This window comes from Prinia subflava, chromosome 3, assembly GCF_021018805.1.
Source record: "Prinia subflava isolate CZ2003 ecotype Zambia chromosome 3, Cam_Psub_1.2, whole genome shotgun sequence".
NCBI lineage: Eukaryota > Metazoa > Chordata > Aves > Passeriformes > Cisticolidae > Prinia > Prinia subflava.
Window position 1 is genome coordinate 103279364 of NC_086249.1, and position 13586 is coordinate 103292949.

At 49.3% G+C, this 13586-nt stretch overlaps 1 protein-coding gene across 3 annotated transcripts in view; it reads left to right on the top strand.

Moving 5' to 3' along the window:
- Nucleotides 1-8855: 8855 nt before the first annotated feature.
- The window catches only part of C2CD2 (C2 calcium dependent domain containing 2), a 31368-nt gene continuing 26637 nt past the window's right edge, over nt 8856-13586 (top strand). For 2 of the 3 annotated variants that reach the window (XM_063393146.1, XM_063393148.1), the window contains exons 1-2: nt 8856-9320; nt 11145-11243. In XM_063393146.1, the coding sequence (XP_063249216.1) occupies nt 9018-9320; nt 11145-11243 (402 nt within the window). In that variant the 5' untranslated portion in view covers nt 8856-9017. The remainder of the gene's footprint in view (nt 9321-11144; nt 11244-13586) is intronic. The other variant, XM_063393147.1, reaches the window with a different exon arrangement.

Here is a 13586-nt window from a genome sequence, read left to right on the forward strand (position 1 = left end):
TCTGGTGCTTTGCAGCACTCTCATCTAAAGCAGTTTTGCTGCATGAATTTCCCTCTTCAAAACCCCCTCTGTGGGAATTTGGTGCGTGGATTCCCATAAAGCAGAGAATGATTTTTTTTATTGTTTGGGAGTGGGGTTTACTCACTTGCTGTCTTCACACTGGGTGTGACCTGAATTTGAGAACACTTAGGCCAATTTTCTCAACTTCTTGGACTCCACATTTGCTGTCTTTTGCCATTTTTGCCTTGTGCAAAAACCAGTGGGTTGGTCCCACTGACCAGTTTCACCCACATTTAACAGGGTCTCAAGAGTTAATGTCCCACAGGTTTCATGCAAATCCTGCCTGGGTGTCAAAGAATGGTGTCAGTGGGACACCCCACATCCAGTGGGAGGGATAGGATTTGCACAGAGGATGTGCTGAGCACTCACCTGCACTTGTCTGAAGGACCAGCTCTGCCCACTGGATTGGATCAGGGGTTAAAAGGGCTCTCTGAGCTGGGAGGATTTGGGCCTCTCCTTGAAAACAGGGACAAAGGGCTGGTGGCCTGTCCCTCTGTGGGGTATTCCTGCCCCTCACAGGTTAGGGGAGCTGTGGGAAAGGCACAGAGAGGGTGGAGAGCTGCTCTCTGATCCATTCACAATCACAAATCCCCAAAGATTTGGCTCTCTCTTTCTCCTTTCAGATAGGAACTCCTCCAGCTCTTCCCGCATCCAGGTAATATTGACACAGTCCTCTCTCCATCACTGTTTCAGCACAGACTGACCTCTGCTAGAATGGTTCACAAAAAAATGCTCCAGAGAACAAAAAGCCTGTGTTTGACATAAAACTCAAGGAATAAAATTACTGAAAGTTACTGATAATGCCATGAGCATTGCACCTGTTTTTGTGGTTATTTTTGTTCTAATTCCAGCTGTCCCTTCTAAGACAGTTGGTCTGCAAACAAATCCAGTAATGTTTACTTTTCTGTTCATAGGATATTTCCATCTATCATGCAATATACAAACACAAGAGCATCCTTACTATTAGACCAACAGGGATAATATTTCTGTTTCCAGTCCTGAAATACTCTGGCAATAAAAATTTTCAAGGTGTTGGCTGCAATGAAGCAACACACACAATTTTTACTTCCCTTTCAATTTGCATATGTTGAAGGAATGTATTGAAAGTCGGTTTCTGCTGACAAAGAATTTGTTTTAAATTGCCTCTGCAGTTTTGAGAAACCCTTAAGAATTTATCAATGTCTTGTCAGTCCAGGATCTGGGGTGGATTCAGCTCTTCAGTGCCGTGGAGCCCTGGCTGTAGTCATCAGCTTGAGCTGACAGATGAGGGCTCAGGCTCTCACCCAGCCACTGCATCTCTCCAGTGAAGTCCACTGAGGTTAAAAACCTGCTGGGACTGCTGACATCCAGGGATGCTTCTGCTGGAAGAAGAGACCATGCCAGGGTTTGCAGGCTCTGCAGGCAGGTGGCTGAGGGAACAAAGGGCAACGAGCCAGAAGAGGTCAGGGAAAGAACGATGACAACAGCAGAAGAATGTAAGATACAGAAGAGAGCATGCTGCGACCCTGCCAAAAACAATAGCAAGAAAAATCCAGCCTCTATTTTAAGGTGACATTTGTGATTAATGTGGCTCTTTTTGGTTCCCACTTAGTCCTTTCTTCCCTAATGAATGAGGAGTTCCTGGGGTGTGACACCTCTAACCCTTTTTGGCTCACAGAAACTGCATCCATTGCTCTTGTCATCCATTAATTAATGCTATAAAGTTTATGAAACAGTTTAAAGGAAAAGAAAACCTACCCAAAAGATATTTAATAATAGTTCCTCTACAGTCTTGCACTGTGGGAAGTTTTAGTGCTCCTGGAACAGGCTTTAAAGACTGCACATCCTGAGGGCTTTCCCAGGTGTGACAACTACAGCTGTGCAATATTTGCTGCTGCTGCTTCTTTACTCATCAGTCATCTGAGCAGCCAAATGCCACAAGAAGAAAACTTTGCTTCCTTAGCTCACATTCAGGTTATTTGTTTCAGGAGAAATTTGGCAGAGGTCTGTAAAGGCATGCAAATGCATTTTTTAAAAGCATGAGCAAAAAAACCCCTGTAAAAATACCAAATTCTAAGTCTGGAGGGAATTCATAGATATTGAAATGAGATTTGAAATTGGGTATTTTTTACCATGAATTTACTACAAGGCTTAAGAGAGGGAGAATCACATAGAATCTTTGTTTTATGGAGATGATCCTATAATCTATTTTGTGCCTCTAATGCTGTGTACAGGCCTCAAGGAGGAGACAGAAACAAAAACTGCACCATCACACTCGAAGGCATCACACTGAAGGTGAAGTTCTCTCTCCATATATGCACAAGTCCTTGGATTTTCTCATCTGTCCAGCTGAACTGGAGCATTTTCGCTGTTCCTCTGGAGGAAGGCATTTTTCAAAGCCTGGTGGTTTCCTACAAAATTCCTTGGAGTGCTGCTGCTCTCAGTAAAATGAAGATGTCTTTTTCGACTAACCAAGTCCTTTCTTCTTTCTGATGTCCCACATTCCCAAAGCCTGCTTGGGAACGGTCTGAGTGTCCTCAAGCATTTGTCTGAGGGGCACACGCGTGTTTGTAGTGCCCGGGAGAAGCGCACATCCCTGAAGTTCCAGCATCAGCTCCTCTGGGGATCCTGGCGCTCTCTGGTGGAGAGAGAAGAACCGGATCCAACAGTGAAAATAAAGAAGAAGGAAAGGAAAGGAAAGGAAAGGAAAGGAAAGGAAAGGAAAGGAAAGGAAAGGAAAGGAAAGGAAAGGAAAGGAAAGGAAAGGAAAGGAAAGGAAAGGAAAGGAAAGGAAAGGAAAGGAAAGGAAAGGAAAGGAAAGGAAAGGAAAGGAAAGGAAAGGAAAGGAAAGGAAAGGAAAGGAAAGGAAAGGAAAGGAAAGGAAAGGAAAGGAAAGGAAAGGGAAAGGAAAGGAAAGGAAAGGAAAGGAAAGGAAAGGGAAAGGCAGCTTGGCGCGTTCCAAGGTATTTCACTGGAGTTTTGGTCAATATATTTTCGAAGAGTCATTATCATAGAAAAAAATAATAACCTCAAAATAATTTTCCTTTTTTTTCCCATTGCAGTGCCAAGTACATTCCAAGCAAAATGTCTGTTGTTAGCCTTTGTCTCTTTTGTGAAATTGTGACCACTCAGGAATAGATTAATTAATTACCAGATATGGAATCACTGGTTTGGGTTGGAAGGAACCTTAAAAATCATCCAGTGCCAGCCCTGCCATGGCAGGGACACCTCCCACTGTCCCAGGCTGCTCCAGCCCCAGTGTCCACCCTGGCCTTGGGCACTGCCAGGGATGCAGGGGCAGCCACAGCTGCTCTGGGCACCCTGTGCCAGGGCCTGGCTGCTCTCACAGGGAACAATTCCTTCCTAAAATCTAATCTAAACCTGCTGTCTTTCACTTTGAAGCCAGATTTGGAGAAAGAGAAAAGTGTGATCGTACAGGGAAAAGCAAAATTGTTATAATAATGATACTTATAAATTATGACATTTATAAAATTAGCGAGTGGTATATAGGTGGGCCATGGTTAATACAAACACCATGGTGCCATTATTTGTCTGTTTTCACATGTAGTTCTTTTTCTCTGTGTTCTGGTTTTGGTTTAATGCATGACCCCATGATAAGCTGCATTATTGGTGCATGAGGGGCTTCAAAAGCAAGTACAAGTATTCAGGGTGAACCAGCTTGGATCAATTCAAATAGAATTGAAACACAGCTCTGCAGCTTTGCTTTATGTCTAAAGACATAATTCAAAATTACGATTGGTCAAAATGAAACATTGTGACCCATCTGCTCTGAAATTTAGCCAATTTGTCAACAATTACATTTATAGGGCATGGTGGTTTTTTCAAGACATTTTTTGGACCGGACCTGTATTTTAATAACAAAGCTAATTTTTGATCTAATGAAACACTCAGCTCCTGGCAGCGCGTCCTCTTAAGCAATTAAGAGATGTAGGCATTTGGGCAAAGAACAACTAAATCACCTTAAATGAATTGCAGTTTTTCTACTATGAGGTCATGGTGGACACGTTACTTTTCTCCTACAGGGATTGGTGTTTGGATAGATCAGACGTCTCCTGATTTTGCAAATGAACTGAAAATAAGAACAGTTAGGTGGAGGTCTAATGATGTCATCACCTCTGAGCTTTTTTTGTATGGAGCAAGACTCCTTCATTAAGAAGAGGATGTTCTGTGGAAGACTCAAGTTTGGAGGGTTATTTCTGATCAAAAGCCAGACGTGTGCCCCACACCAGCTCCAAGTTATGGAAACTTGCTTGGTGGCACATCCCTGGTGCCAGCCAGCTCCCAAAAAGGCTTCTGGACATCCCACCTGGCCCTTGCCCCACGTCCTTGCACCCTCACACAGCTGTCACAAGGACTCACAAGTGTTAATCAGATGGGATGGGACGTGTCACATGTGCTCAGTCACACCTAGAAAGAGTCTGACCTAGAAAGAGGCTACAGAAAACAGACTGGAGAGTGCAGATGAGGGCAGGACAACATGGGGGACCAGTGTTCTGGCTTTGGCTTTGTGCCTCTCCCAGCCCCACAACTGCTGAGCAAACCCACCACAGGCAGCAGGCAGAAGGACAGGGCTGTTACCTGTCACAGTGGGAGAAAGGTTGAAATGTTGCATGTGAAAGGGGAAGTGGTCCCCTCTTCCATAAGGAATAACATGCTGAGGGATCACATTTCAGGAATGAAGATTTCCACATCTGCTTCTGCCAGCAGGGCTGTCAGTGAGGAGCGTGCAGTGCTTCCACCACCACAGGCTGAGGTTATAAAATCTCAATAAAGACGTGGTTCTGGCCACCTCACAGGTAAAGATGGCATCACACAGAGTCTTGGAATGCTGCAAAAAGCTCTGCTGGCCAAAGTGTAGTTTTGACAAACTAAGCATGTTTGACACACTGTCCTGACAAAGCACTTGTTTTCAAACCTCATGTTAGACTGCATCTGTGGCCTCTCATGAACCTTCTCTTCCTTTCATGTGTAGAAAACAGACTCTGGAGCACAGCGGCAGACAATCAGTGGGAAGAATTAGTATTGATTTTATCTCTTTGCAATGTATTTGGTTTTGTATTTTTATTTTAATTGCAGTGACTAAACATACTCTTTTTTTTAAATTGTGTTAACAGCTTTAAAAATGAAATTTATTAAATAACTATGATAAAATTAATTAACTATGAATAACTATAAGCTGTGGTGCTTATTTCTGTAACATGGGACTTGGGGTAATCACGGATCCAACACTTTCAGTGCTGGGAGTGGCGGGGGTGGCAGTGCTAATCTGAGGCGTTTGAAGGTCTCTTCCAACCTCAATGATTCTGGGACCCGGGGATTGCAGCACCTGGGCCCTTGGCCTTGCTGAACCTCATGAGGCTCTTGTGGTCCCACTTGTCAAGCTTGTCCAGGTCCCTGTGCACGGCCCCCTCCTTCTGTGGTATCCCTGCCCTGCTCAGCTTCCCATCCCCTGTAAACGTGCTGAGGGTGAGCTGGATTCACTGTCTGTGTCATTTTGGAAGCCATGCAAGAGCCCCGGGGCCAAGGACACCCCTCATCCCAGCCCCTTGCCCAGCTGGCCAAACCCCAGGTCCTCAGCGGGCATTTGGTGGCTCAGTCCTGCCCTGTCACAGACTGAGGAGGAGGGGGCCTTTGTCAGTGTGGAGGAAGAGTGGGAATCTGATGTGGATCAGGAGCTTTCCCAATGGGGAGATGTTGGGAGGTACCAAGAGGTCTCTGATGGGAAGAATCTCTTGAGCAAGAGCTCTCCCAAGGAGATGTCAGTAGCTGTGGAGAACTCTCCAGCTGGGATGAGGAGAGCAGCAGCTGTCCCAGGGAGAAGCCCTTGGCTACCAAGAATTTTCTGACTGGGAAGAACGCATGGAGCAAGGGCTGTGCCAAGGAGAAGTTGGTAACTCCCCAGAACTGTCTGACGGGGAGGACTCTGTTGGCCAAGAGCTTTCCAAAGAGGAAGACTCCGTTGGCCAAGAGTTGTCCCAAGGCAATGGTAGCAGACCCTCCGTGCAGTCCGGTCAGGAAGATGATGGTGACAAAGAGCTTGCTCAGGACAATTGGGAACACGAGAGCATTCACAGCATCCGGGTCAACGCCTTGCAGGAGAAGGATGTGGGACAAACTGAGCTTCTCAGAGCTGAGTGAAGAAGAAGAAGACAGGGAGCAAAGACGGGGAGTTTTTGCAGAAGACGGCTCCCAGTGCCTGTCCCTCAGGAGGCCTGGGTTGAGCAGGGGCAGCTGAGCCGTGCTGCCAAGTGCCGCTCTGGGCCTCGCCTCCTCCCAGGGCAGCCCAGGGGCTCTTCAGGGACTGCGGCTTCTCCCGCCTCCGAGGAGCAGCTGCCTGGGCAGGGACACAGAGCCCAGTGCCTGCCCTGCTCAGCTGCTTGTTGTGCTTTTCCCAGCAGGAGCCCAGGCCCGCGGGGAGCAGCCGGCTCCCCTCAGGAAACGCCCGCCCTGCTTCAGGCGGGCGCTGCGGGGGCTGCTCCGCGGCTCCTTCCTGAGGCCACAGCCGGACAGTGACAATGACAATGACAATGGCAATGACAATGACCATGACAATGACAATGACCATCAGTGCCCGCTGCCAGCGCCAGGCCAGGCCCTGTGGGTGGCAGCTGGCCCGGAGCCTGCCCAGAGCCTGCCCGGTGTCCTGAGGATGCCACACGGAGTTGCCTTTGCCTGGACATTCCCATCCAGGATCAGCAATCCCCGGCTGCTTTGTGTCCTCCCAAGGGCATCTCCCCAAGGCCAAAAGTCCCCGCTGTGGCCAGCCCCAAAGCAGCACCTGTGGGGGACACTTGGTGCTGAGTGGTTCAGGGGTGAATCCCAGAGAATCATCACAGTGGGAAGAGACCTTGACGGTCATGCAGTCCCACCGGCACCGCCATCGTCACCCCAAAAACCACATCCCCATGTGCCACTTCTGGATGACTCCTCAAACTTCCAGAGACAGCGACTCCAACATCGCCTCAGGCAACTTCTTCCAACACCTGATTGCTGTGTCAGGAAAAATTTGTTTTAATATTTAATCTGAACCTCCCCTGGTGGGATGCAAGGCCATTTTCTCTCATCCTGAAAGGATTACATGCTGGTCCTTTGGGATTTTGCCCATGAGGAATGGGCACACATGGGAGATGTTTCTCCAGAGACGTCACTGCAGGACTGTGATGATGATTCTTCCAAAACAGTGAACGTTGAATTAAAGAAACAGTGTAAGAAAAAAGTAAGAAAAGACCACAAATTAACAAAGAGTAAAAGTAAAGATCGCAAAGTAAGAAAAAAATACCACAAATTCCCCACTCACAAAAACCAACCCCCCCTAAAAAAAAAAAGAAAAAAAAATAGGAATAAGAGTAAGAATAAGAAGAGGATGAAGAAATAATTGTAGTAAATAAGAACAAGAAAAGGAATAAGAATAGTAAGTTGAACGAGAATTAGGAGAAGAGAGAGAAATAGTAGTAGTAATAAGAAAAACAATACTAGTAAGAACAAGAATAAAAAAAATAGTAGTAATATTAAATAAGAAGAAGATGATGCAACAGCTGTAGAAGTAAATAGTAGTATCAAATTAAAATAAAAAAAATTCACACATCTTCTAGAACCACAGAATGAAGGATAGGACCTTAAGGCCCTCTAGCTCCAAGTAATCTTCTGCTCTCTCTCTGAGACATCTTTCCTACTTCTCCACCTTTCTCCTATTGCTCCACCTCCCCTTTCTTGGTAAATAAAATCCATGTTAAATAAAATCTGTATGTTGTTATCCCATGGTCTCCTTTGCACCTTCATTCGAGCAGAGGCATCTCTTCCTCATGGGCTCATAACTCCTGCACAAGGTCCCTTCCAGCCACAAGAATTCTGGGATTCTGTCAGCTCCTCGCTTCCCTTTTCTTCTTGCCTCTGCTTTGAGCTGGAAATGTGATTGAAAATGTCCAGCAAAGAAACCTTTGTTGTCTGCTCTGGGAGCCCACACGGCTTTGGGACCTTGTCACCTGCACAGCTCCCTCGAGAGGTACGGCAGAACCAGCACCCCCAGAGCCTCGGGAATTCCCCTCTGTGTCCATGGCACACACTGCAGTGGTCTGGAATTCCAGCTTCCAGCAAGGAAAAGATGTTCCTGCCCTTTGAGGCAAAGCTCTGAAGGGGCTGAAAGCCAAGTGGATCAGGAACTTACCATGACATTGCATGACCAGCTTTTGTAACTTAATCAAGGGTTGTTTTAGCATGTGGATTCGGCAAATAAATCAGGGAAGGGTCTTTCACTGGGAGTTGCCAAGAGAGACACTGGGACACCTGCCCCATACACACTCAGAACCCCTCTACCCCCGGGAAGCTGGGTGTCCCCTCCGTGTCCCCCCTGCCCTCCGAGGTGCCGCACAGCCACTCCGAGCCCTTCTACCCCCAGCACCGGGCACCCCGAGTCCTTTTACCCTGGGCGCCCACCCTGAGCTCCTCTACCCTCGGGGGCACAGGGAGCTCACCCTGGGCCCCTTGGTACCAGGTGCCCATCCCCAGCCTCTCTATCCCCTTTCCTCCAGGGTACCCAGAGCACTTGTCATTCCCCCAGGGGCACCAGACGCTCATCCCAAGCCCCTCTTACTCCCGGGATGCCCACCCCAATCCCGTCTACCTCCTTCTGCCCCCGGGCCACCGGGGGACAAGACACGGCGGGCCGACCAACCCCCGCCAGCCCCATTCTCCGCCCGGCCACCGCCCCCACGCCGCCAGCGCTGGCCTGGAGCCCCAGCGCCGGGGCCGTGCCCGCGGCCGGGGCCGGGCCCCCTCTCCGCCGCCCCGGGGCGGGGACTGCGCCGTGGGCGGGCGGGGCAGCGCGGCGCGTCCCAGGGCAGCGGCCGTGCCTGCGCGGCGCCCGCGGCTGGAGCGAGCGCAGCGCGGGGCTGCGGCCGCCGCTCGCCGCCGGCCGCGCCTTGGAGGGCTCGGGAGCCGCGGCCCCATTATGGTCAGCCATGGCGTGGCTGCCGGGCGGGCTGGCCGAGCTGCGCTGGGGCGCGCTGGTCGCCCTCTTCGTGGTGGCGCTGGCCACGCTGGCCGTGTACCTGGTGCAGTACGCGCTGCTGGCGCTGCGGAGGGGCCGCCCGGCGCCGGCCGCCGCTGCCCCGGTGCCTCGGCGGGACGAGCTGCTGGAGGAGGGCGGCTCGGTGCTGGCCTGGGCGCTGTCGCGGGGCAGCTGGAGGCGGCAGTGGCGGCGGGCCTGGGTGGCGGCGCTCCGAGCCGAGGCGGCGGAACGGGCGGTGAGTGCCGGGATGCAGGTGATGGATGGATGGGAGGGAGGGAAGGGACGGGGAATGCCCGGCGGCGGCTCCCCCGCGACCGCCGGGATGGGGCCGGCGCCTCACGGCCGTGGAGCAGCGCGCTCCGGGCGCTCCCCGCTGCGAGGAGCGGCTGTAGGGACGGCCGGGACTTGCCGCAGGGATGTACGGGTGTGTTGGTGACCCTCGGTGTGTGTGTTTTGTGTATTTACATTTGTGTTTGGTGGCTGCTTGGCAGGGATTCCGTGAGGGAGCTGGCCAGGGGCGCGGAGTGCGAGCGGGGAAGGATGGAGAGGAAGGAAAGCCCCGACCCCCACAGCCCCTGGCAGGGGTTCTCTCCTCCGATAACATTGTTCGGGCGTGGGGAGGAGGAAACAATGGAAACTTCCTGGCCTGGGCCTGCGGCCCGTCCTTCGGCAAATAATTCCCAGAGCTGGGCTTCCCTCAGGCCCTCACACCGCGTGTGTGTGCTGGAGCTCCCGGGGCTGGCGGCCTCCCAGCCCGCCGGATGGTGGATGGCATGCTCGGGGTTTGGGCCCCCTGCCTGTCCCCCGGGTCAGGGAGGATGCACAGAACGTGGGGATTCCATCCCAGCCTGTCCTTCCTGAGAAAGGCGCAGTGTGGCATCCTGTGCGCTGGTGTGTGATGGTATGCCCGGGGAGGCGAGGAGGTGAGGTGAGGCTGTGGCAAGCTGATTTCCTTGTCCTGAGGACTGAACTCTTGTCGTGTCAGTGCAAAATGCTGAGGATAAACTCTAGGAAGTGGCATGTCCCCAGGTCTCTGAATTTGTCTGGGTATTAGACCTAAGAGGTTCCTTCTTGCTGGGGAAGAAGGAAGAGTGGGGCAACATGTGTGCGTCAAAGATAAGGAATTAAAATTAACACTTTCCAAATATCATTGTAAGTTGGGCAGCAGAAAGAAAATACTTCATCCGCCCTTTCGAATTGTACAGTGTAGTTGAGCAAAGAGTGAGTTGTGTTGAGAACTGAAGGTTGGTTTGCCCTGCACTTGGGGAAGAGAAGGGCACAGTGAGCACAGGTGCTGAAAAGAACCAGACACGAGTGGCAGCTTCCCACCCCCGAGCAGAGGGGACAGGGACATTCGCACCCTCCTGGCCAGGTGAGCCCGGCACTGCAGCGTGGCGCCGCTCCCGCTGTCAGCCTCCCAAAACAATGTCAGCAGCACCAAGCTGATGAAATCCCTGTGTGCAAAACAACCTGGGGTGATGAGGGAAGCGGGGCTGAGTGCGCCGTGTGGGTAGCAGGTGAAGAATGCAGTGCTGGTGCTTCTGAAGGTATGACCTCAGTGCCCAGAGGCTGCCTCTGCCTTGCTGTCTGTGTGAAGATGGAGTGGTTGTCATCACTGTCTGCCTCCACTGATGAGGAGGGCTGGGCAGGGGAAGGCTTCTTTCCTCACCTCTACAAGATGATATTTGGGGTTTCTTAGTTTTGGCAGAGCCCACTGCAGCCGTATTAGTGGGGCCAAACCAAACACGCTTTTTCAAACCACAGCACTGATAAATCTTTGCTGAAGAACAGCAGTTTTGCTGAACCCTCTTGCTGTTCATGGACTTGGCTCTGCACTGTGTACCTTGATATTCTACTACAGGGAAAGATGAGTTATGATTAGGCCCGTAGTTATGTCCTAAGTATATGTTTTCAGGCTCTACCCTATATTATGTAGTGAGGTGTCATGCAATTAATACATGGAAGTTGTGATGTACATTTGCAATTCCAGGAACTGGACTGGCAGTGCATTTTTATCACTTGTTTTCAAGTGATGGGTTCATCTCCTAACAATGCTTTTTTTTCTTTTTTTCCTTAGGATTCTCAGTTGCTCACGTTTGAGGAAGATGACCCAGCAGAACCACTGGAGCTAGCAGTTAAAGAAGTTACCAGCGTTGTAAAGTCAGCTGGAGAGAAGGTAAACTTTGGATTTGTTGCCTTTCAGTGTACTTTGGGTCAGGATATATTTTATTAGTGTCAGTGGAAGGTTTATTTGTCAGTAGATCTGTACCCTTGACCTGTGTTTGTCAAGGCAGGTAAGAGGCTGCCTCTCTAAAACCCTGTGCAGACTCCCTGCATTAATTCTCTTCTCTGGCACCTTGTGAGCAGAAGGTGCTCCAGGGCTTCCCCAAAATGCACAATAAAACCAGAGTTATGCCAAGTTTATAGCTACGCCCTCAATGAGCTCATGGAGCAGCCCTCTCCCCCACCTCCACAGTCCTGATGATGATGGTTTACCATCCTGTTGCTGAAGTGTGCAGTGGAAACTTCGTTGAGAAGAAAGAAATTTCTCTCCTGGGACAGGCAAATGCCTTTGTCTGCCTCTTGCTGTTTGTGTGGCTGATGACAGCTTTGCTTCCTAAGAGGGAGCTGAGTAAGGATCTGTGGAGCAGGTGCAGAGTCCTGAGGGTAAAGTCTTGACTCTGCTGGACCCTGGATTCAGTGAGGAGCAAGTGATTTCTTTCCTCCTCTACCGCAGCAGATACTGGGAAGGTGGTTCAGCGCCTGTGAAATGAAAATAAGGCAGAATGTGGCTCTTGGAACAGTAAAAATGCTTTAAAAGGGGAAAAAAAATCTGTATGTGTTTACTAGCAATGCTAGCTCCTGCATTTTTGTCCTAGTGACTGTAAGTACTGCTTACATTAGGCACCTGCATCAAATTAGCCTAATGCATTTCTTTTAGTTTTGCTTGTAATTTTGCTTTGCTCATCTGATTTAGATGCTAAGCAGCTCTACTATGATTCCTTTGAAAACTATGCATACTTATCTGCTTGATACACAACTTGGAGGCACACCCTGACTGGTGGCAGCTGGGGATTGTTAACATGTAAAAAGCTGCTTGTGTACTTATTTTCTCCCTTTAAAAAAACACAATATTTCAGTCCCTTTGGTCCCTGCCCCAGCAGTGGGGCTGGAGAGACTGGCCTTGGTAGGGCAGTGGGGTTGGCACAAGTGTTGCTCTGTGCCACTGGGAGATGCCACGATGGGAAATTGTAAGGAGAGGGCAGTGCTAGGTGTGAAAGTGATGTGCTGTGTCATGTGTGAAACCAGGACCCCAGGGAGAGCTGCTGCAAATAAAAGCTGGCAAATAACAGCACAGAAAACTGGAGTCTTGCATGCAGTGCCTGAAATGTTGCTGGAAGGGACAGGCAGGGTTGGGTTGAGCCATTCCAGCTTCTTAATCAAGTGTTGCACTGCAGACAGAAATCTGGTGTGGTTTCAAAACAGCTTAGACCAAGAGAAGCACATTTTAAAATTTATTGGAATAAAACAGGTTTACTTTCAAACATTGGGTTCTTCTGAACTGTGTCAAAACCCATTTCAATAGTCTTGTGCACAGCTGCTGGAAAAAGTTCTCTGAGTCATTCTTACTCCTTCAGTTAAGGTACAACCTGAATATTTATTTGAATTATAGGGTATAATAACCTTAGAGTGACAGTCTGGTAGCTACTTTTCCTTCTTTAAATGCAAACCTTTCTCAAAACACCTCAGGAGTTCTCTCATATGATAATTGTGTCTGATATTTCCTGAGGTAATACCAAGGCTGTTTGGTTTTATGGTTTTTTTTTTTGGTGCTTTCTTTTTTTCCCTGTCCTCTTCAAACTCTTAATGTTTGCCCGTGAAATCGAAATCTCTCTCTGCAGCTTGCCCAAACTCAAAAGTTCTGACAGAAATTGGTGTGTGCTGCAGCCATGGTTGGAATGCTGCTGATTCTCAGCTTGGCCCAGGCTGTGGTGACAGGAACAGAGCTGCTCTGTGGCTGAAGGTTACACCACACTGCCCCTTGATAAAGCCCCTATTTATGTGTTGTCTTCACTCCAATTTTGGGCCAGAGCCTAAATATATAGAATGAAGTGGCCTGTTTTCATTGTGTGGCATTGGTTGTTTTGTTTTAATAAAGTAAACGTCAGAAATGTTTTTGGTCTTAGCTTTTTCTGCCAGCCTTTCCATTAGTGCAGTCTATTTCCAGAGGACTTGAACTTGACAACAGAAACAGCAACAAAAAAGGCAATAAAAAAAGAGGATTCTCTTGCTGGGGACTTGGCAGAAAGGGATTGGATGGAGCAGGCTGTGACAGAAGTCTCCCTTCTTTTTCTGCTTCATGCCCCAAGGGAAAGGGGTAAAATTCCTCCAGAGTGCCATTCCTTTAATCTCACTGCTGCACTCCTAACTGGGACCATTCCTAGTTACATACATGTGTTTATTTCTGGTTATTTTTGGTGGGGTGAACTACCCTGACTGTGATGTACAGTTCTGTTGT